At 28.0% G+C, this 21,749-nt stretch overlaps 2 protein-coding genes across 2 annotated transcripts; both read right to left on the bottom strand.

Moving 5' to 3' along the window:
- Window positions 1–5,027: 5,027 nt before the first annotated feature.
- LOC114192748 (putative F-box protein PP2-B12) lies at window positions 5,028–8,592 on the bottom strand. Its single transcript, XM_028082546.1, has 3 exons — window positions 8,175–8,592; window positions 7,972–8,090; window positions 5,028–5,582 (listed from the first exon to the last, which is right to left on the bottom strand). The coding sequence occupies exons 1-3, from the start codon at window positions 8,439–8,441 to the stop codon at window positions 5,153–5,155; spliced, it is 816 nt and encodes a 271-aa protein (XP_027938347.1). The 5' UTR covers window positions 8,442–8,592; the 3' UTR covers window positions 5,028–5,152.
- A 7,104-nt stretch (window positions 8,593–15,696) lies between these two features.
- LOC114189822 (F-box protein PP2-B10-like) lies at window positions 15,697–17,959 on the bottom strand. The gene is made up of 3 exons (XM_028078522.1): window positions 17,537–17,959; window positions 17,331–17,449; window positions 15,697–16,277 (listed from the first exon to the last, which is right to left on the bottom strand). The coding sequence occupies exons 1-3, from the start codon at window positions 17,792–17,794 to the stop codon at window positions 15,854–15,856; spliced, it is 801 nt and encodes a 266-aa protein (XP_027934323.1). The 5' UTR covers window positions 17,795–17,959; the 3' UTR covers window positions 15,697–15,853.
- Window positions 17,960–21,749: the final 3,790 nt, after the last annotated feature.

Raw genomic sequence — 21,749 nt, 5'->3', positions numbered from 1 at the left:
AAACAATACATGTTCTACTTTTAGGCATATGAAGAAGAAATTTACCTAAAAAATATTTTTTTTTTTCATTTGCTTCATGTTAATATCATCATTTCATTAATAGCATAATATAGTAGAAGCATGAAGCACATTCTCCATGATAGCTCACATGAGAGCTTTGCTCTCAAAATGTTGTTACACGAACATTTAAATAATTAAGTACTAATGAAAATAGTATAAATGTTATAAAGACAAAAATATTTTTTTTAATTTTTAAATAATAATTTTTTAATATAAAATAAGATTTTTGAAATTTGTAAGATTTTTACTCAAATTGATATTTTAGTTTTTTTTTAAAAAAATTTTTAGATGTTTAATACTATTTTTTGTTGTGAGTTTTCTATTAATTTAAACTCTCCTATCTTTAATTATATTTAAATTTTAGCAATATTAAAATATTAAAGACACATGTATAACACACATTTTTGTCCTTTAAATAAAATAAAATTACATTAATGATAATTATACCGTATTTTATTTAATATCACACTTAACTATGTATTTTTGTATGATTAAATGCATATTAAATATCTTTAACCAATGTCCTTAAGACATTGGTTAGAAAGATCGTTTTTGAATAGTTAAAAAGTTATGCATTCATTATATTATTATTAACAATATAATTAGAATCGAGATTATGAATAGGATTGAAATGGATTTTATAATTGTAAATCGTTAGATCATAACACAACACGGATAATAGATTTCACTTTTTATATAATATATATATATATATATATATATATATATATATATATATATATATATATATATATTTGATTTTATAAAAAATAAAAATTAATCTAATTTTATCTTTTGAATTTTTAAATAACATGAAAATAAATAATGTAATAAAATATGAAAATATAAAAAGAATTAAAATAAAATAACAGAAGGAAAATAAATCTAAAAAAGCACTTTGGTGGTATTCATAAGTAATAAATACTAATGTTATAATTAATAAATACGATAAATAATAAATATTATCATTATAATTAATAAATATTAAATATTATTATGTTTTGAGTCTATACAAAATTGGGAAATTATAATTGTTTTTAACTTTAATTAAAAAATTGTATTAATTTTTTTATTGAGAAATGAAGTTTAATTTGTAATAACATTAATTTAATGAGGTGAGGTGAAAGGTAATTGTGACTCAGAACACGTATAACAATATAAATCACCAAAAAATAAAGAATATGAACAGGTAGTGCAACAAAAAATTCAAACAAAAAAAAAAGATTTACACGATTTTTACGATTTTGTTCAACGATCTTATTATATTACGATTATGAGTGAGATCTATATCGTAAACAGTTTTGATTTTTGTAGTTTCACATAATTTTAGTGGTTTTTAGTAATTGTTATGCATTACTTATATTCCTCCAATTTATTGGACAAATTTACAAACTTTATGGTTGTTCAATTTCTTGCATTTTTTTTTATTGATACCTAAGTTGTTCCTTTTGTTTGGTTAAGAGAAAACTAAAATTATTGTTAAATCCTTATGCGACTAGGGGTTTATCACACACATTCATGATTTAAGGTGTGTTCATTGTAAAGATTGATTGTGAGAGATAGAAATGATGCACTTGAGTGGATTAGAGGGTGAATATTGTGTTGTTCAAATCATTTATCTCCCATCCCTCTAAATAATAAATACTCTCAAGTGAACACAATGTTAAAGTGTGTTATCATGAAGAGATGAATCTGGGTGAAAGTCTAAAGGTGAATTTGTGTTGATTTGAGTCGATGAATATGTGTGTTTCTTTGAATGAATTTAGATAGTAAAATGAGTGAATTTAGAGATGAATTTTGTGAAAGTTAGTGAGTGATTTGAGTAATGTGATAGATAAAATAAAAATTTATAATAGATAAAATTTGAAGATTACTAAAATATCCTTAATGATAAAAATATACGAAATATTTTTTGAATTGGTTAAAATATTAAATTTTAAAAACTATTATTTAATAAAAATAATAAAAATATTATTATTATTTTTATAATAATTACATAATTTAAATTTTTATTAATAATTACTATTATTATTAATTATTATTATTATATATATATATATATATTATTTTTATTATTTATTATTATATTTAATTATTATATATATTGTTTATTGTTATTAATAATAATATTATTTAATTATTACATATATATATATATATATATATACTATAAATATTTAATTATTATATATATATATATATACACACACTATATGTTTAATTGTAATATATATTTTAATTATTATATACAAATATTATTTATTCATTATTATTATTTAATTATATATATATATATATATATATATATATAAATTAAATGTCTGACTTTTTAATAACAAGGTATAAAAGTAGAAATTTCGTCTATCCTCTTAAATCTTCTTCATCTTGAAACGCTGAACTATGTATATGATATCTCACAAATCTGTCTTGAATAATTTGTGCATATCTTTCCAAAGCAACACAAACTTTTTTCAAAATTCATCTTCACAGATCAGTATATTGTGACTATCAGTCCACACACTTACCAATAATTCAAAACCAACAAAATTTACCATGAAAACACTAGACTTGTATGAAGTAATCATCAATTTTACCCAAAACAAATTACTAAAAATTCACGACATAACTTGTTACAATTAAATAATTATATGGTCACGTCTACGTCAACCTTTGTACACCAAACAAAGTATGTATTACTAATAACTCACCATATAATTGGTTACACTTCATTAATTATATGTGGTCACGTCTAATCAACCTTTGTACAAATCAAACAAAGTAAGTGACATCAACCCTTACAAAACGCTCTGGTAAGCCTAATAAAAAAAGAGGCCAACAAAAATATTTACATTTTCTATCAAATAAAACCTACATATAAATCTTTCCTCTAACAAAAGCAACTTACATGGCATTACTGTGTTTGAATCTTCATTAACCACCCCAAAATCACCATCTCCATCATTGATAACATTCCTTCATCACCATCCCCAAATATATATATATATATATATATATATATATATATATATATATATATATATATATATATATATATATATATATATATAACTTTCTTTTGAAATCAATTTAACTTGTAAAAAAGATTCATATTTATTAATTTCTGACTATTTATTAGACTTTTTAATATTTGAAAATTAGTATTTATGTATTATAAATAATAGGAGTGATATCAATGCAGTTTAATTTTGTTTTTAACTAAAAGTATATTCAAACTAAAGATATATGTAATTTGATTTGATCCATTTTAAACATAAAAGAATTAAATCTAACTAAACCAATTCTGTTTGGATCGCCTTTTGGAGTTTTATTTTGTAACGTTTCATTAGTATATGCATTTAGTTTTTATTTATTTATGATAATTTAATGTTTTATCACGATGAATAACTTCATTTTCCATTATAGACTTAGTTAGATTTTAAGTCTATGATCTTAATAAATTTTTATAAATGATTGAATACTCATTAACTTTAAAAATTTCAATTGAATTCTCCCTATTAATTTTTTTCTCTTAACTTAGTGATGTATATGTGACATGGTTATTATTTTGCATGTTACTTTGCCGAGTTGTGATCACATGTAATTTTTTATTTTAATTGTTTTTAAAAAATAATTTATGATTTTATAATTTTATAATTATATCGTTATTGTCATATTGTTATTCGCTATATTATTATATCTTCATATTATCATATCGTCATAATGTTATATCATCATATCCTTTATATCGTCATATTGTTATATTATCGTATCGTTATATCATCTTATCATTATATCTCCATATAGTTAGATTGTTATATTATTGTCTTATCGTCTTATTGTCATATTGTTATATCATCATATCATTGTATCATTATATCGTCATATTGTTATACCATTATATTATCATATCATCATATTGTTATACAATCATATTGTTATATCGTCATATTGTTTTATCGTTATATCATGTTATCGTTATATCGTCATATTCTTATATCGCCATATTATTATATTGTCATATCATTATATCGTCATATATTCATGTTGCTATTGTCATATTGTTATATCTTCATATCGTTATACTGTTATATCATCATATTGTTATATTGTCATATCATTATATCATTATGTTGTCACATCATCAGATCATTATATCTAGAGATGACAAAAATACACATGTCCGTGGGTATTTGCTGATAAAATTCATAGCAAAAAATGTATTTTTATACCCTTTTATAAATGAATCGAGTGTAGATATTATACTACTCGTACCTGTGGATATCTGTTACCAACAAAAAATAATCAAGTCCACGAGTTCGAATCTCTGGGGGCAGAACCACAAAATTGAATTTATTTTCATACAGCAGGATGGGCTAGCCACCCGCATTTTACAGACCAAATTCGGGACAAGTCTAAATGGACTAGATTGATCCATATTGTCACTCCTAAACTTAATTAGATCAAAATAACAAATAAAGAGACGATCAAATTGAAATTAAGACAATTAAACTTGACATGACAATGAAACGTGACACAGTCACAAGCACATATCATACTGCTTGCTAACTTGACATATGACTAATTTTTTAAGAAAAAAAATAAAAAGAAATAAAAAAATAAAAAATAAATCACGAATTAAGACATAACACATTTTTTTTAAGTTTTTCGTACAATTCTAACAAAAAGAACTAATTACATCAAATTTTTCAAAACAAAAATTAAACTAAAACACATAAAATTAAAGATAACTATTTGAAATTTTCCTAAAAATAGATGACACGGAATGTATAATTTAACCTATTTTGTATCATGAAAGTTTTGAATTGCTGATTAGTTTGGTTGTGACATGACTGTATTCTTACACGAACTCAACAATTGACATGACAGATGAGAAAACTCTATTCAATATAGGAACACGTTTGATATTAAATATTTTTATTTTGTTCCTGCAAAGAAGAACTGAACTGGTTAAGTTGGAAAAACAAGTATATTTCTGGTACGAAAATACATTGTAGTTCAAGCCGCATTCTGCCATCTAAAATACATCATCATACCCACGCATATTCAGTTACATACAGTTCTGTGAATTAAATTACACAGTGAATACCGGTTGGTTATTCTCATACTTTGGCCTAACCTCTATTCCTTCAACAAAGAGGCCAGACTTCCAATTACCAGCCTTTACCTCCTTCACACTCATCTGCACTTTATCTTCTAAGCCACCATTGAAAAATTCTCCCATCTCAATCTCCAACCACCCATCACTTCGTAAACTGGGACGCTGCAACCCTGCAACTCTTCTACCGCTTGATGATCCATCCAAACACACATGTTTGATACTACCATCATCACCATTGAAATCTACTGATACCTCCACACGCCGATTTTTAAATCCAATGGGATTGATCATCTTGAAAACAAAATAAGCAGCATACAGAGTATCCGGAGACAAGGTAAGGGTACTAAACACCCCACGAATATCAAGCCAACACACGTCTATGAGTTCAGCAACTTCCGGGAACCTGTTCAGAAGTTTACGAATAAATTACAAAGGACAGGAATAATTAGTGACGATGAAGTGGTCATAAGAAAAGAAAACATCCACAACCAATACAGTAGCCATTGAAACAAGAAACTGAAAAATGCTGAGTAATTCATTGAATCATAATTATGCAGGAGTAGATACATTACTGTGACCTTGAAAAAAAAAAACACGAAATCTTCCTTCTTCGTTTTGTAATTCAGGAATGAGCACTAGAATTCCCAAAAGCACTTTCCGAACTTTTATCCATACATATGCTAGGTTAGAAAGATGATGGTGACTACAAACATGAGACCATACATTTCCCTAAAAATATGTCAGGTAATGTCTATTCTTCATCATCTCATCAGAGGGTTTTGAAGCAATTGGATAGCTGTTATTATTACAATAATTAAATAAGACATAGAGTTAAAGAAATGAATAAATTATGCTGGAAATACAATGAACCAAGTTAATTTACTTTCCACAGCTGATAAGGACCTATAATTAGCCTGCAGATGAATTGATGACCGCTGACATTAGATTGCTTCTGTGTGTTAAAAGAGACAAGTCAATTCCTCGGAAAATGAAGAGAAACTAACTGACTAGCTTGCCTAAGATTTGGATCCTATTTACCCATGAGACTTAAAAGGTTTGAAAGTCAAGACAAAAACAGTAAACTTTTTAGGGTCTGCAGTTGCCCATATGTGTGCACTATTCTGCAACTGCTTAGACCTGCAAGTGTAAGCACGAACAGGCAGAAAATAGGAGATCCTAGCCAGAAGTGCGTTCCAAAAATTTGAGCAGACAATGATGGACTGCATCTGCATCTAAGTGAGTATTGACAGCATAACTGATTTGGGGTCTAGAAATTGTCAAGCATGATAATAGTAAACCATATTTTAAAATAATTATTGTACAGTTGAAAACCTTCATTCCCTGTTATCGAATTTCAGATTTGAGTCCATTAAGGTCATAGGAACACCACTTATCTAATGAGGGAACAGTACCACAAAAAATCTCATGTTTTGTTTTACTCAGATCCACCTACCAACAATGAGTTAAATAGCTCCAATTGCTGCTGTTGGTAGTGAAATCTTTCTCATGCTTTAGAATGTGGAGCTGAAAGGCACGAGGTAATGTCCCCAATTCTAATCATGAAGAAACCCAGTTTAGCTTAATTAAGCTGTACTGTATGTTATTTCAACTTTAACATTTGATCAGGCAGAAAGACCTCCTATTTTTCAAATGCACAACAGCCACCACCCAATCATTAAGAATGTCAATTCACTGATCCCTCCGTCTACATTTCTCACAATAAAAGCATCAATTGATAGGAACAATTCTTATCCAACAAGGGAGATAGAATTATTTACATAAACTCTAACTGTTTACAAAAGAAAAACCATATACTGATCTCCAAAGCATGAAGAAATTATCCTAGTCCAAGGAGAGAGCCAAAACAGTAAAACAATTATGTCCAACCCGCCTTATGACCCCGGCTATTTGCCAACCTTTTTTCTTCCTTTAAAAGAAAGTCACTAACTGGTGCTTCTATGTTGAGTCTGCAGACTTGCTGCGTTTGGGTATGGATCTAGTTAATACAAAGATAGGTAACTTTGCAGGTTTGCTACAGAGTATCCAATATCCTCTGATCGAAATACTATGCTCACACAAGACCCGGTGGTACTCAAGTTAAAATGAGACGGTCAAAAGTGGTAGATTACACGGTGGGAAGAATAGCAGCATAACAAAGAGAGGGTTAATAATCTAAAGAACCACCCGGTACAATAGTCAAATAGGGAGGTAAGTAGTGGACATAGAAATTGGGGGGAAGATGACAAAAAATATTAGGAGGACAAGCTGGGGCAGTAAGAATATCATAATATTAGTTATGACTGGTGGGAGAAACTGGATACTCCCAAATTGTCTATAACATATTTTTCTTTCAGCAATTTTTCACAATAATTAATACATGTATAGTGACTATCATCTCTGTTATTACTCCATTTACAGGTAACTATGAAGATAACGAAGCCTCCCAAGATCCCTTGATTCTGAGCTGAGATCACAACTAATTATGTAACACTACGAAGTGAAAGCGATAAACCAACTTATCTCACCACTTAGTAGAGATGATCAATTCCCACCACCCCCTTAATTGTTTATATAAGCTTAGGTTCAGCATGGCTGAAGTGCAGTAATCTCATTGGAGACAAAATTCATTTTCCCCAATCAAAAAATATTTCATCCTGATTCCAACCACTCAAAAGTTGATGATCAGCACAGATACGGTATTCATAAAAATGAAGATACAGTAACAGCAAAAATGCAGATACAGTAACAACACAATCAAACAACAATTAGTATCAAGGAAAAAAAGAATTGACCTAGAATCGGGGTCAGTTGTCCAGTTCCAATATTGCTCAGTGTCGCCCCAAACAATGGAGAGAGCCCTGGCAGCAATCATGTAACACTTCTTCCCACTCTTTTTCTCCAATTGAAGACTCTACATTCCACAGGTTGCACAGTTAATTGCTATACCAAAGCAACAGATAAGGTTTGAAGAGATGTGAAAGATGCAGGGTTTTACCTTCTTGCCCTCATCGAAGATGACAGGGTGATCTGCCAGAGCGAGGTAAAGGGCTTTCTTAGAGGGATAATTGGGAAGAGAGCATTGGGAAATAATGGAGTGGTAATCGGAAGGAAGAAAACATTCCCAAACAGCATCGGAATCGGCGGCGGAATGGAAAAGCTTTGAAACCACAGATAAGCGGCAAGCGTCAACGGGCGTGGTGCGAGAGAGAATGACAGCTATGCAGCCTTCTGGTAAACCCTGAAACTCCATTTCTGTTCCCATTTCTCACGCCACACTCACGTATGTTTATAGCAGACACGATTTGACGTGTTTACACGTGTAGTCCCCACGTGTAGTCCATCACAACCGTTGGATGCAAATCCAACGTTCAACATGTATCAATATCGATCTAAATTTACGCATGGTGACCTTTTTCAATCAACTTGGTACTTCCGTGCATTCAGTGTGGATGTGTTCTTTTTCTGTCTCTTTTAAGGAGTTCATCCATTCCTTGTCGTGTAAGGAACCATTTTGTCTTTATAGTCTCTTTCAATCTTCCTTAATAGGGTAATAAATTAAAAACAATGCATGTTTTATTTTTAGGCATAAGAAGAATTAGTGAAGAAATTTAGCCAAAATATTTTTCTTTTTAAATTACAAAACTCACTTTGTTTATCTAACCTGACTTTTTTTTTTTCAATTGAGAATCTCGCTCTCATTGATTACATTGTTCTGATTAATTATTATAATTAAATTAAATTAATATTTATATAATTTTAATGAATGTAAAATATTAATTTAATAATGTAAATTGATATTAACACTAAAACTAATAAATTAGCACAATTTAGTGCTGTTTAAATGACATTTTTAGGATATTTGTATAATCGATTCAAAATTTTCTTACTGATAGCTTAATATTTTTATTGAAATTAATTGTATATTAATTTAATATTTTATTAATATTAATGGTTTGCATTTTTTTTACACAAGGATTTGAGCACCTTTTTCCCTTAACATTCAATTTTTATTATCACAGATTTACCATAACCTTTTAAATTTTTCTAATTTGTAAATTGGAACGAATTTGTGGTCTTTCTTTAGTAATTTATACGGCTTAATTTTTTTTCAAATATATATATATATATATATATAAATTTTATATATATGTATTACATTTTTCTTTCAACTTAGACTATCCTATAATTTAGAGACGAGTAACTCTAATAATTAGTCTTTCAATTCAAAATTAATTTATGAATTATCATTTAATTTATACATTAGTTATACCAAAAAGAGTACCAAGCTCTTAATTTTAATTTTTTTTACCAAAGCATTAAAATTAGTTTATAAGTTATTCATATACTAACTTTACTAAAGATTCTTAATTAAAAAGTGAGTTAAGAAGAGTTATTATCTAATCGTAGGGTGGTAAAAATAAGTTATACTTATGGATTGGCTCAACAGCTTGTAAAACTGACAAATTGGGTAGAAGTTTTTAACTCTTCATCCCGGTTTTTTATCTCTAATGTCCAACTTGTCAAATTGTAAGGGTGAAAATGCATGTGGACTTGTTCCATTTCGGTGCGTCTCACATAAAATTATAAAAATTATAAGTTAATCTATTGAAATTATTGACATTGTTATATTTATACTCATCTAATGATTTTAAATCATTCTTTGTTATCTGCGGGAGATTCCAAAAATATTTTAAAAGTATAAATATGAACATATAAATTTTAATGAATATCAAATAAAAAAAACAAGTCTAATTACGTAATCCTAAATAGAATGGACGCATAGATTTATATGTAGACATAGTATTTATTTATATATGCTCATATGAACCCTTCTCATAATGAGAATGTATATAATTTCATTTCGGTTAAATATGGTATAGAATGAATTTAGAATCATGGAATTGACTCGATTGACTCGATCATTATGTTTTCGATTCTAATTCTAAGTTCATAATTCTAATCCATTCCCAATTTTGGCAAAGCATATATACTAATTATTTGATTCCAATTACTGAAGTAAGAGTTGAACTAATAAATAGATTCTAAAAACTAAAAATAGATATCCTAAACTCTCATATATATATATATATATATATATATATATATATATATATATATATATATATATATATATATATATATATATATATATATATATATATATATATATATATATTATATGGGGGAGAGAACATGTCCGTGTAACTCTTATAAATTCCGCCACAACTTTTGTTGTAAATTCCATTTAATATTAAGAACATTTTTCTTTTGTAATTTGAATTTATGCAAACTATACGAATAACACATTTGTTAGAAAAGGTTCATATTATACATTATACACAATACTCTATGGAGAGGAGAAAAGAAATTAATATTTTATTGCATAAAGAAGTATATCATTTTAAGTGATTTTAAGTTTGAAGACTAATACCAAAACAGTAATAAAGTTATTAGAAAACGATTAAAAGATTTGTTAAGAATTATGAGAATTAATAATTTTATTATTATTTTGTGTAACTAAACCTTAAACTCACACACTAATAATAGTATATTTTAAATCTCGTGCTTTTTTTTATCAACTTCATTAAGCAATTGAATGTTCTTATTATTGTGTTAAAAATAGGGTTGACAATTGATCAGGTTCAGATAGTCAATACAAGAAAATTACAATTTATCTACAGATTATTACATACAGATTTAAATTCATAGATAAATCAGGTATTACATACGGATTTTACCTACTAATATATAAAATTGCATTATATACGGATTTTTTTTGTATATAAAAAAAAAATTCTACCAATTTTTTTTTAAATAAAATCAGTATGTAAATAAATGTGTTAGACTTGAAAATTTTTACAGATAAAAAAAATAAATTACCTACCGATTTACATGCGGATCTATAACAATTAATTAAAAATTAAAACCCTAAATGTTAAGTTTTACTCTCGTGAAGTCTCGCCCTCACTTCTTGAAATTTTCTCACTCACGCTCATTCACATTTACTAACAGGGAAGAAGAACGTCTCGTGCTTGGCCATCGTGCAGACTTGAGATATCTTCATTCGGGCGGTAAGTTTCCTTGTCTTCTTCCCCTAAACCCTCTTATTTATTCATCCCATAAATTTCTAAATTTTCTCAATCATGCTTAGTCACAGAGAAGAAGAATTTCGTCTGTTCTTTTCTCACTCACTCACCCTTGTTGGACATCGCGCTCATCTGGGAGTGTTATTCGGTCGGTTGATAAGTCTCCGTTCAAACTCTCTTTTCTGTTCATCCCCTAAATTCCTAAATCCTTAAATCTTTAAATCCCTAAATCCCTTTCTTCTTTTGTTGAGAATGGAACAAGTACTTATGACATATAGTACTAGTGCTTATGACATGGACCTGATGAAATTGAATTCTCCGTGAAGATGCGAAGTACCAATAGTTAGACAGTAAGACCCATTCTTATTGCTATGTGCGTGAGTTTTGACTTGAGAGATTCATCCAATCAACGGCGGCGGAGCATAATAGAAGCTGGGAGGGGTCCGCGGAGGGTCATGGCCGCTCCAAATATTTTGAATTTTTTTTAAAAATATATATATTTTGAAATTTTTGAATTTTTTTAAAATTTTTAAAATTTTTTAAATTATAGATAGTATATTTTATAAATGAATGAAAATTAATTTGTTTGTCTTTTTATTTCTTTTATAAAATACAATCAATTAATGTTAATAGATAATAAAACATAAAATTAAATATATAAAGAATAGAAATATTTAGGTTTAATTAATTTTTTAGTCATTATTTTCATCTAAATATATCAAGTTGATTTTCAAGTTTTTTCTACTCTCAATTTGGTCTCGACTTTGAAAAATTGATGCAATTTGGCCATTCTCGTTAAATTTATTAAAGTAGATCAAAGATTTTCATCAAGATTGATAGTGAAATTATGTTAATTACACCAACACAAACTTTCTTTATTTACAACTTTAAGTTTAATGAAAAAACATTGATCTATTTCAAGAAATTTAATGAAAAAAAACTAAATTGCATCAGTTTTTCAAAATGCAGAATCAAATTGAAATTAAACAAGATTGGAGGACCAACTTAACATTTTTGAACTAAAACAATAATCAAAAGAATAATTAAACCAAATATTTATTAAGATATTTTTTATGTCATTTCTTGTTGTCTTGTTAGTTTTACAAAAATTGTACTCATTTTTGACTCTCATATATTTTCTTTAAGAAAAAAGGTAATTATTTTTTTTCTCATTTCTCAATTTGTCTTATTTCTTTTTTGAAGAAAAGAAAATTAATTCCCTTTTATCTTACTTAATAATGAAATATTAATTTAATAGTTAACATTGTTTTTTTTTATCTCTCCTTTGGTATATTCATTTTTTATGAATATAGAAGAAAAAATGTATTATGTGTTTTTTCATAATCGATTTTTAATTGTAACTTAACTATACTATTTTTTTCTTTAATATTTATGCTTCTCAATCTTTTTAGTAAGGTATGATAAATTATTTTTAATATTATTTTAAAAATAGGTATATTGATGAAGAATAAAATAATAGATTCATTATTCAAAAATGATAAAAGTGAAGCTATTTGTGAAGATGGAAACAAGATAGATTATATTTTTCACAACATTAAACTAAAGATCAAATTATTTAGTTAGAGGAAACAATTTTTAAAACATTATACTAATGATCCAACAATTTAATGATAAAAGAATTATACTATTTGGCCCCTCCACTTGTGGTTAAGATCCGCAACTGCATCCAATGGAGCCCACATTGACCACAAGCTCGGAGTTCGATGAAACATAAAATATCAGCATTAAGAAACTGGCTTATTAGACAAATAGTCGACCCGTACCAAAGAAGATCACTCGTTATTCACCTTGTTATTTGTCAGATATAGGGATGTCAAAAAAAATTCGTACCCGCGGGTATCCGCGAATAAAACCCGCAACGGGTAAAAAATGGATTTTGTAAATGGATATTCACGGGTAACGAGTACCCGTATATTAACGGGACGGGTACGAGTATCATAATATTCGTACCTATGGATATCCGTACTCGCTATACTCTAATTTAAATTAAATAAAAAATAAAAAAACATGATTAAAATATTAATATATTAATTTTGAATGAGTTATTTTTTATCAATTAGTTTTGAAAAAAAAACATTTCTTTGTAAACTGCCATTCAACACTATTTAAATGAGTCATTTGAATTTTATTTGAGATTTATGAATATTATGTATTGTATTTTATTTGAATTTAAAATATTTTGTTAAATATTTATTTTTATTTTTTGTAAATACCCGCAGGTACCCGTGGGTACGAGGTGAATATTTATCCAGCTAATAAGGTACGAGGGAACTACTACCTATATCCTATGTGCCCCGTTGACACCCTAATTAGATACTTGTTTTAAAAAAGATTTGTAGATTTTATAAAATCCACCGTATCCGTGAATAGTCAAGAATTACTTAAAAAACTATTTTATAAATTGTTAAAGTAAAATCTAAATAAAATTATAAAAAATATAATATAAATTAAATTATAACTTTAATTAATTTTAACTAAATAAAATATAAATTAAATTTTAATTTTAATTAAATTTAACTTAATAAAATATAAATTAAATTTTTATTTTAACCTTTTGAGATAATAGATATATGTGGATATAAATAATACGATAACCCTCTATTCTTTTATAAACAAATATTAAAATATATGTTACCTATTAATCCCAATTATTTGGTGCATATTTTATCCATAAATATTCACGAAGACAAATATTTTTGTTATATTATATTGAAAAGACAATGTAAGGTTGAAGTATGTAATAATGTTCCTCCGTACAATTACACTCAATATTTCTCTGAATTATTTCATTAATTTTTTATTTACTTGTGCATGTTAAATATTAATAAACTATTGAAATATACAAATCTATCTGAAACAATACAGTGTATTAATTTCAAGTGTTTAAATATACTACTTCAATGTTACTTTTATATTTTTTATGTGTTCTTCGATGAAAAAATAAAATAAAAAAAAAAAAATATATATATATATATATATATATATTTAATATCATTCACATTATTTATATCTTAGCGCATGTTAAAAATCAATTAATACGTTTTTCTAAAACATCGTCAACTTTTTAATCATCATATCATAAATCATTGAACATTTATAAAATTTTAATTTCAATAAATTACACATATTAGTATATTTTTGTGTAATTTCATTCAATATTGTATTAAGATAGCAACAGCAATAAACAAACACCCATGTTCAAGATTTACTCTAATTTCAAATGAATTGAATTTTTTATTTTCAGAATTGACTTTACTATAACAACATGAACAAACACCCATGTTTAATCATTTCTTGTAACGTGAATTGACTTTTATCGTAAATGTCTGTATTATTATAACATGCACATCTTCGGCAGTATAATATTGTAAGGGTTAGAAAATATTAAACAAATAATATTATTAATAGTAAAAATATAAAATAATATAATAATAATAATTAGAACAATGATAATATTAAGGCATATATAAATTAAAAATATTAATAAGATATCTAAATATAATAATAATAATAATAAGAGATAAAAAATAGACGAAGAAAGGATAGAAAGAATTTGGGTTGAGACACGCATAATATTATTTTGAGAGAGAAAATGATTCATTAGATTAATCGAGTGCAGTGAAGGAACTCTGAAACCTTATGAATTGAACACCATTATTTTAAGAGAAAAAAAGAACATTTTTAAGAAAACTTTAGTGCTAATGTTTGTTGTTGTTTGTTATATATTTTCTCATGCACCTAAATGACATTTATAGATAATAAAGAGAGATAAATGAGTAAATTGTAATAAAAAATATAATTATTAACAATAAATAACATTAACTTATAAAATTAAAAGTCCATAAAAATATGAATAACACTAAAATTTTTACTTTTATTATTTATTTTTTAAATCATATTAAAATATTTCTCACAATAAATTCAGATTGACATTAAAATAAATAAGTACACATAACATAGTTAAGAAAGCCAATTTAGAAAAACAGTAAGTGAATCATCTAAGAATTGGATAACACAATCTTGAAAATAAAATATCAATATTTGTTAACTGTAACGGTGGCCTCTGTTGCCACAACTGTAAAACCAGAATGAACAAGACGTATCATCATCTTTCATCACTGCTAAATAACTAAATCAACTTACTTATGTTTAATTTGTAGCTTGAAATAATTTCACAGTACATAAATTCTGTAAAACCTAGTAACTCATACAGTTTAATTAAACAATTTAAAAATCTTTTAGGTGGTAGAAGTTCTTAAAGATAAACCATGCAAACATCATAATAGTTAAATTTTCATATCTAAAAAAATCAATATTAAGATTATGATAATGAACAGACTTTTTTTTTTCTAATGACAGATCATAGTAGCAATTTTTCACAGTCAACACACTGTATTTTCTTCATATTCCTTCAGTACCAGACAGACCAAAAACATGATTATTTATTTTAAAATCTCTCAAAGATACATAAACGAACCGATGAAAGCACACATTTAAAAACAGCAAGTTCATATTTGTCTTAAAGTAAAATGAAAAGAACAATACAGGGACAACAGAAACTGCGACTCTAGCGAACATGTTTAGGCCTAACTTCAATCCCTTCAAGAATGAAACCGTGTTTCCACATATTGCTGGTTGTTTCCTTGATTTTCATATGCAGTTCATCTTCTTCCATGCCTGAATTGAAGAACTCTCCCATCTCAATCTCCAGCCACCCATCTTTTCTCTCACTGGGACGTTGCAGTCCCAGGAAAGTCTCATCCTGTTCGTCAACTTCTAAGCTGGGATCCAAACAAACATTTCTGGAACTGCTACTGCCTCCAAGAACCCCTACTGATAACTCCACAGGATGGTGGTGGAATCCGCTGGCATCGATCATCTTGAACACTAGAAAAGCTGCGTAGAGAGTGTTTGGGGACAAGACACGGATGTTTATCTTCCCATCGATCTCTAACCAGCACACAGCATAAAGCCTCGCAACTTCTTCAAACCTGCATGCTTGGAACCCAACAACACAAGAACCGCACCAAATTAAAGACATGCCTTATAAAGAATCAAATTCATGATGGAAATAGGAAATTGTTTCGGTTATGTTGAAAGTGCCACCTCAGAGACAATTTCATAATATATAAATAAATACAAATTTGATCTTACAAGCTGGTTTTGTGGAATTAAGTTAGACTTAAATTCCATTAGCATAGGATCATGTACTCTCCTTGTCTCCAAGTCAGAATCCGAGTAATACTTAGTTCATCAAAGATTTTTATAATGATAAGTTGGATAGCTCGTTCAATGATAAGTCGGATAGCTCGTCCAGTGGTAAGTCAGATAGCTTGTCCAGCGGTAAGTCAGATAGCTTGTCCAATGGAAGTCGGACAACTCGTCCAATGATAAGTCGGATAGCTCATCCAATAGTAAGTCGAATAGCTCGTCTAGTGGTAAGCCGGATAGCTCGACCAAACTGTAAAGACGTTCCTGTACACAGGCAGATGGCCCAGTGATATGGCCCAACAACCGCCGAAAAGGAGGAAACTTGGCGCAGAAAGAATGCGTAAAATAAGTAGTAACTGACAAGCAAATATCCTTGAATTTTAGGAACAATCCCTGGCGAGATTTCAGGAGAGAATAGTGGAGAAGTGGGTAGGTTAATTAGCTATAAATCTGACAGCAAGATAACAATTGCCTGAAAGATTCTATATATACATTAGAGATTAAGGAAAAGAGAGTGAATTTTTTGGGATGAGCAAAAAATAGAGAAGAGAAAGTCGAGAGAGTTCCTTGACGACAATTAATTATCATAGTTCTGATTTTGATATGAAAGAACAAGAGTCATCGTTTAAAAATAAATATAGTAATGAGATTTCTATTTCTCGGACATATAATTTCGTCCGTTATTAATCTGGTATCAGATCACCCAAGTTAAATTACGCCATTATTAACTTTATTTCACGATATCGGTACTACAATGAGGTAGACTCCCTGAGACTAAACAAAAAGCAGAGTATTCTACGGTAAAAGAAAAGGAAAAGTGAACAGAAGCTTACCTGGACTGTGGCAAGTTTGTCCACTTCCAATATTGAGAAGTGCCACCCCATATAATGTGGAGATCTCTGGCGGAAAGCATGAAACACTTCTTCCCACTCCTCTTCTCCAATTGAAAACTCTGCATGAAGAAATTCAGTGACAGGACACAACGCAAGACAACACTGTTTCACTTCCCAGACAATGGATCAAACATTGCGTTGCATACCTTTTTACCCTGATCGATGATTGTGGGGTTGTCGGAAAGAGCGTGATAGAGAGCCTTCTTAGAGGTAGAGGAAGGGATGGAGGAAGAGGGAAGGAAAGAGGAGAGATCGGAAGGGATAAAACGATCCCACACAGTGTCGTATTCAGCAGCAGAAGCAAAGGCCTTGGAAACGAGGGAGAGGTTAAGAACATCTGCAGGAGTGGCAGCGTAGGATAATATCTCTGCGATGCATCCTTCAGGCAACTCTTCCTCCTTCATCCTCTTTCTTTTGGTTGGAGAAATCAACTATGAAGGAAGAAGACTCAAACTTCAACACGAGGTTGCTTATTATCGTTCATTTCCTTCTATCTCAACATCGCCCAAGTCTTCTTCGTCAACTACTGACTCAGCCTTTACATTAACTCTCTCAAACTATAAGCGTGTTCTTTTAGATTTTCTTAAGATGTTTCCTACTACATCCTTTGACGTGTTCCTATCCTCTCTCATTTAAATTTCACACTATTTTTTATGGTTTTTCTTTTTATGAATGACCCTGTATTCTTGAACTATATTTTCAGTTGATGACTTTAAACTTTTATATTTTTGACGGAATAGCATTGAGTTCTTTTAGGTAAAGATAAAATTAAATTTTAAAATGTGAAAGTTAAGAGATTTATTATCACAACAAAATTGAATGTATTAATTATATAAAAAGACTTGGATTTTCAGAAAATTTGAATTTTTGTTATAATAAAAAGTATATTCTTGACAAAATATTATTTTAGAGCGAAAATAAATAGTTATAAAATATAGGATTAAGTTTCTTAATCATCTTTTACATTTTTATATATAGTTTTAGTACAAATATAAATGTAAATACAGGTAAGAAAGATTGTGACTTTTACTTTAAATTTATGTTTAAAAAATTAATTTGTTTATATATAATTTTATTTGAGTTTTTATTTAGCATATTATGTTTATATAAAACAAAGAAAATCATTGTTAATTTATTAAAAAAAAACAAACAAAAGAGTTAAATATGTTTTAAATTCCTTAACTTTCATTTGAAATTGTATTTGATTTGTATCTCAAACTTTGAATAATTTTCATCTTCAAAATTATTAATGATTGAATGTAATCATCGTGACAAAATGACATTAAATATTGGTATAATTACTAATTTGGTCCTTTAATATTTTGGTTTAGTTCAATTTAGTCTTCATATTTTTTTGTTGGTTCAATTTAGTACCCAACTTATTTGAAAGGGTTCAATTTGGTCATTTATGTTAAGTTGGAGTTAATACCGTATCCGTATCGGACACGTGTCAAACCGCGAAATTTTTTAACTTTTTCATTTTTTTTCTTCTAAAAATGTATAATTTGCCACATGTCAGGTTACTGTCATGGCACGTGACAATTTACAATCATGACACATGACAATGGTATAATTTGTTTTCAATTTAGTCCTCTATTAAAATTTTTGGTTCAATTTAGTACTCTAATTATTTAAAACGATCCATTTTTGTCATTTCCAAATTGAGACCAAATTAGTAAATAAGTTTAATTATAACTTATATATACATATTAAAATAATTGTTTTGAATTTATACATCAAATCATTACACCTAAATATTCAAATTATTTTATTTTTTACAAGTGTAAAAAATTATAAAGGTAAAAATATAAAAAATAAAATAATTTGAGTATTTAGGTGAAGTAATTTGATGTATATATTAAACAAAATATTGTAACATGTATATATAAGTTTTAATTAAGTTTATTTACTAATTTGGTCTCAAATTGGAAAGAACAAAATTGGATTGTTTTAAAAAATAAGGGTACTAAATTGAACAAAAAATTTAAAATAGAGGACTAAATTGGAAAAAAAATTTACCATTGCCACGTGTCATGACTGTAAACTGTCACGTGGCAGGATGGTAACCTAACACGTGTCAGATTATAAATTTTTAGAAAAAAAAAATTAAAAAAAAACCTAAAAAAAATTAAAAAATTTCACAGCTTGACACGTGTCCTGTACGAACACGGTGTTAACTCCAACTTAACAGAGATGACCAAATTGAACCCTTTTAAATAATTGAGGTATTAAATTGAACCAACCAAGAATATGAGTACTAAATCGAACTAAAACAAAAAATTAGGAGACCAAAATGAATAATTATATCTTAAAGATTTGTTGATATCATAAATCACGTTGTCGATGTGTGTTCACATGTTGACTTACGTGTTCATGTTTGTGTCCTTTTCTCCTGTTCATTTTTTCTCCTTTCCTCCTTCATCATCTATATCCCCCCTTCACACCCTCCTCCATTGATATGTCGACGTCACCCATTTTTCTCCTAGTGCTCCTCCAACCATTCATCCTAGGAAGTGGTGGAGTGCATTTTCAGTGGCCTTCGATAGATGAAAGCGAGATCCCTTGACCGGAAGACATAGACTCTTCCCATTATAAAAATATGCTTAATTATAAATTGAAATTGGAAGACATAGACTCTTCCCATATAAGAATATGTTTAATTATAAATTGAAATAAATTCATCTATAATTTTGATTTACCAACAAATTTTACGTACAAATATTTAAATTTTAGTTACTAACAATAATGTTCATCACTAATTACAATTTTAATTATTGACAAAAATTTTGTTGGTAAATTAGAATTTTAATTACCAACAAAATTTTTCATCAGTAATGAATTTTGGTAAAATTCGTCGATAAAACTCGTTGGTAACTTATAATTTCGTTTATTGATAGAAAAATATGTCACTAAATTTTATTATTAAAAGGGCGCTAATTTTTGGTTTGGGCTTTGATTATTTCATTATTAAATTTGTCGATAAATATATTGGTAATTGATTTTTTTTAAATCAATTAGTAAATTTGTTGATAATGATTTTTTTTCTAAAATTTTTTTGTTAATTAATAATTGAGTTTGTTGAAAATCCATCAGTAAATTCGTCGACAACTTAATTTTTAGACTTAGTCAGTAAATGCATCGATAAATTCGTCAGAGAAATGATTGCCAAATTTTCATCCAAATTCGATGAAATGTGTTTATAAATTAGTTGAAGATGAGTAAAGAAGAAGAGAAGGAGAATGAATAATAAGGATGAGAGGAGGAGTGGCGACATCTCTACAGTGACACAACGACAAAGCAATAATGGAGGCCATGGTGATAGTGATGGAGGAAGAAAGGGAGGAGGAGGTGGAGGAAAAAGAGAGAAAGAACGAGGAGGAACCACCGTCATTAGAAGAGGAGTCATCAAAGGAGGTGGAGAAAGGTGAAGGAGAAGAAGACGAAGAAAAAGAAAAAAAAAGGTGGAGAAAGAAGAACTAAATCACGATTTTATAATGAATTTTAGTGACAATCACAAATCTTTCCATAATAATTAACGTATAATTATCACCGAATTTTTTCTATAAATAATTAAAAATAAATAATTACTTATGAATTTGTGGTTTTTGATAATTATTGACAAACTTTTTATCTATTAAAAAAAGTTATCGTTGAATTTTTCTGATGAATTTTGTGTTGATGCTAAAAGTTATGACATATTTTAGTGATTACCGAAAAGTTTTATCTATAAATAATTTCGTTTTTTATAATATCCATATCCTGGAGTCTCTCTTAATAAACCCGATTTTCTTCCTTAAAATACTTTTTTTTTTCAAAAAATAAATAGAGTAAAAATAACGCATAGATTTTTATATTAATTTGTCTCTTCTACTTAAAACATGTTTTCTTTTTTGTTTTCATTAAATTTCATTAACTCTTAAGTTGTGTTCTTTTGGGTGAATGTACTATTCATGAGAAATGGGAAGAGATGATTAGGATGTGAGTAGTATGTTCTTTTGGAGGTGATACAAGGTGATGGGAGGAGATGATTAGAAGGATTGACTGAAAATTTAATCTCACCATCTATAGTGAGATGGGAGGGTGACACAATTGGATTTACCAAATGACCCTTCATTATTTAATTTTGGTTACATGTGATCTAACGGTTAAAATCAATACACGTGGTTTTAGTTCACTTTCTTAATTCTATGTTAACGATAATAATTTATTATGGTTATAATAAAAAATTATTACTTCTAAACTTACTATTAACAAGAAAAAAAGTTTCCATATAAATTAATTATTTTTCACCTTATATATTATATTTATTTTTATATAAAATATATTGTATCATTCATTTTTTATAAATATTTTTTATAT

The sequence above is a fragment of the Vigna unguiculata genome, chromosome 7, assembly GCF_004118075.2.
Source record: "Vigna unguiculata cultivar IT97K-499-35 chromosome 7, ASM411807v1, whole genome shotgun sequence".
Classification (NCBI taxonomy): Eukaryota; Viridiplantae; Streptophyta; class Magnoliopsida; order Fabales; family Fabaceae; genus Vigna; species Vigna unguiculata.
This window is presented reverse-complemented; position numbering and strand designations above follow the sequence as displayed.

What these genes read in the sequence shown, in the direction of transcription:
- LOC114192748 (XM_028082546.1), bottom strand. Translation starts at nt 8,441, where the DNA reads ATGGGAACAGAAATGGAGTTTCAGGGTTTACCAGAAGGCTGCATAGCT. An exon ending in TCTTCGATGAGGGCAAGAAG is followed by an intron (nt 8,091 to 8,174) that starts GTAAAACCCTGC and finishes TGTGGAATGTAG; the next exon opens with AGTCTTCAATTGGAGAAAAA. An exon ending in ACAACTGACCCCGATTCTAG is followed by an intron (nt 5,583 to 7,971) that starts GTCAATTCTTTT and finishes ACTTCTGAACAG; the next exon opens with GTTCCCGGAAGTTGCTGAAC.
- LOC114189822 (XM_028078522.1), bottom strand. Translation starts at nt 17,794, where the DNA reads ATGAAGGAGGAAGAGTTGCCTGAAGGATGCATCGCAGAGATATTATCC. An exon ending in TCATCGATCAGGGTAAAAAG is followed by an intron (nt 17,450 to 17,536) that starts GTATGCAACGCA and finishes TTCTTCATGCAG; the next exon opens with AGTTTTCAATTGGAGAAGAG. An exon ending in ACAAACTTGCCACAGTCCAG is followed by an intron (nt 16,278 to 17,330) that starts GTAAGCTTCTGT and finishes CCAAGCATGCAG; the next exon opens with GTTTGAAGAAGTTGCGAGGC.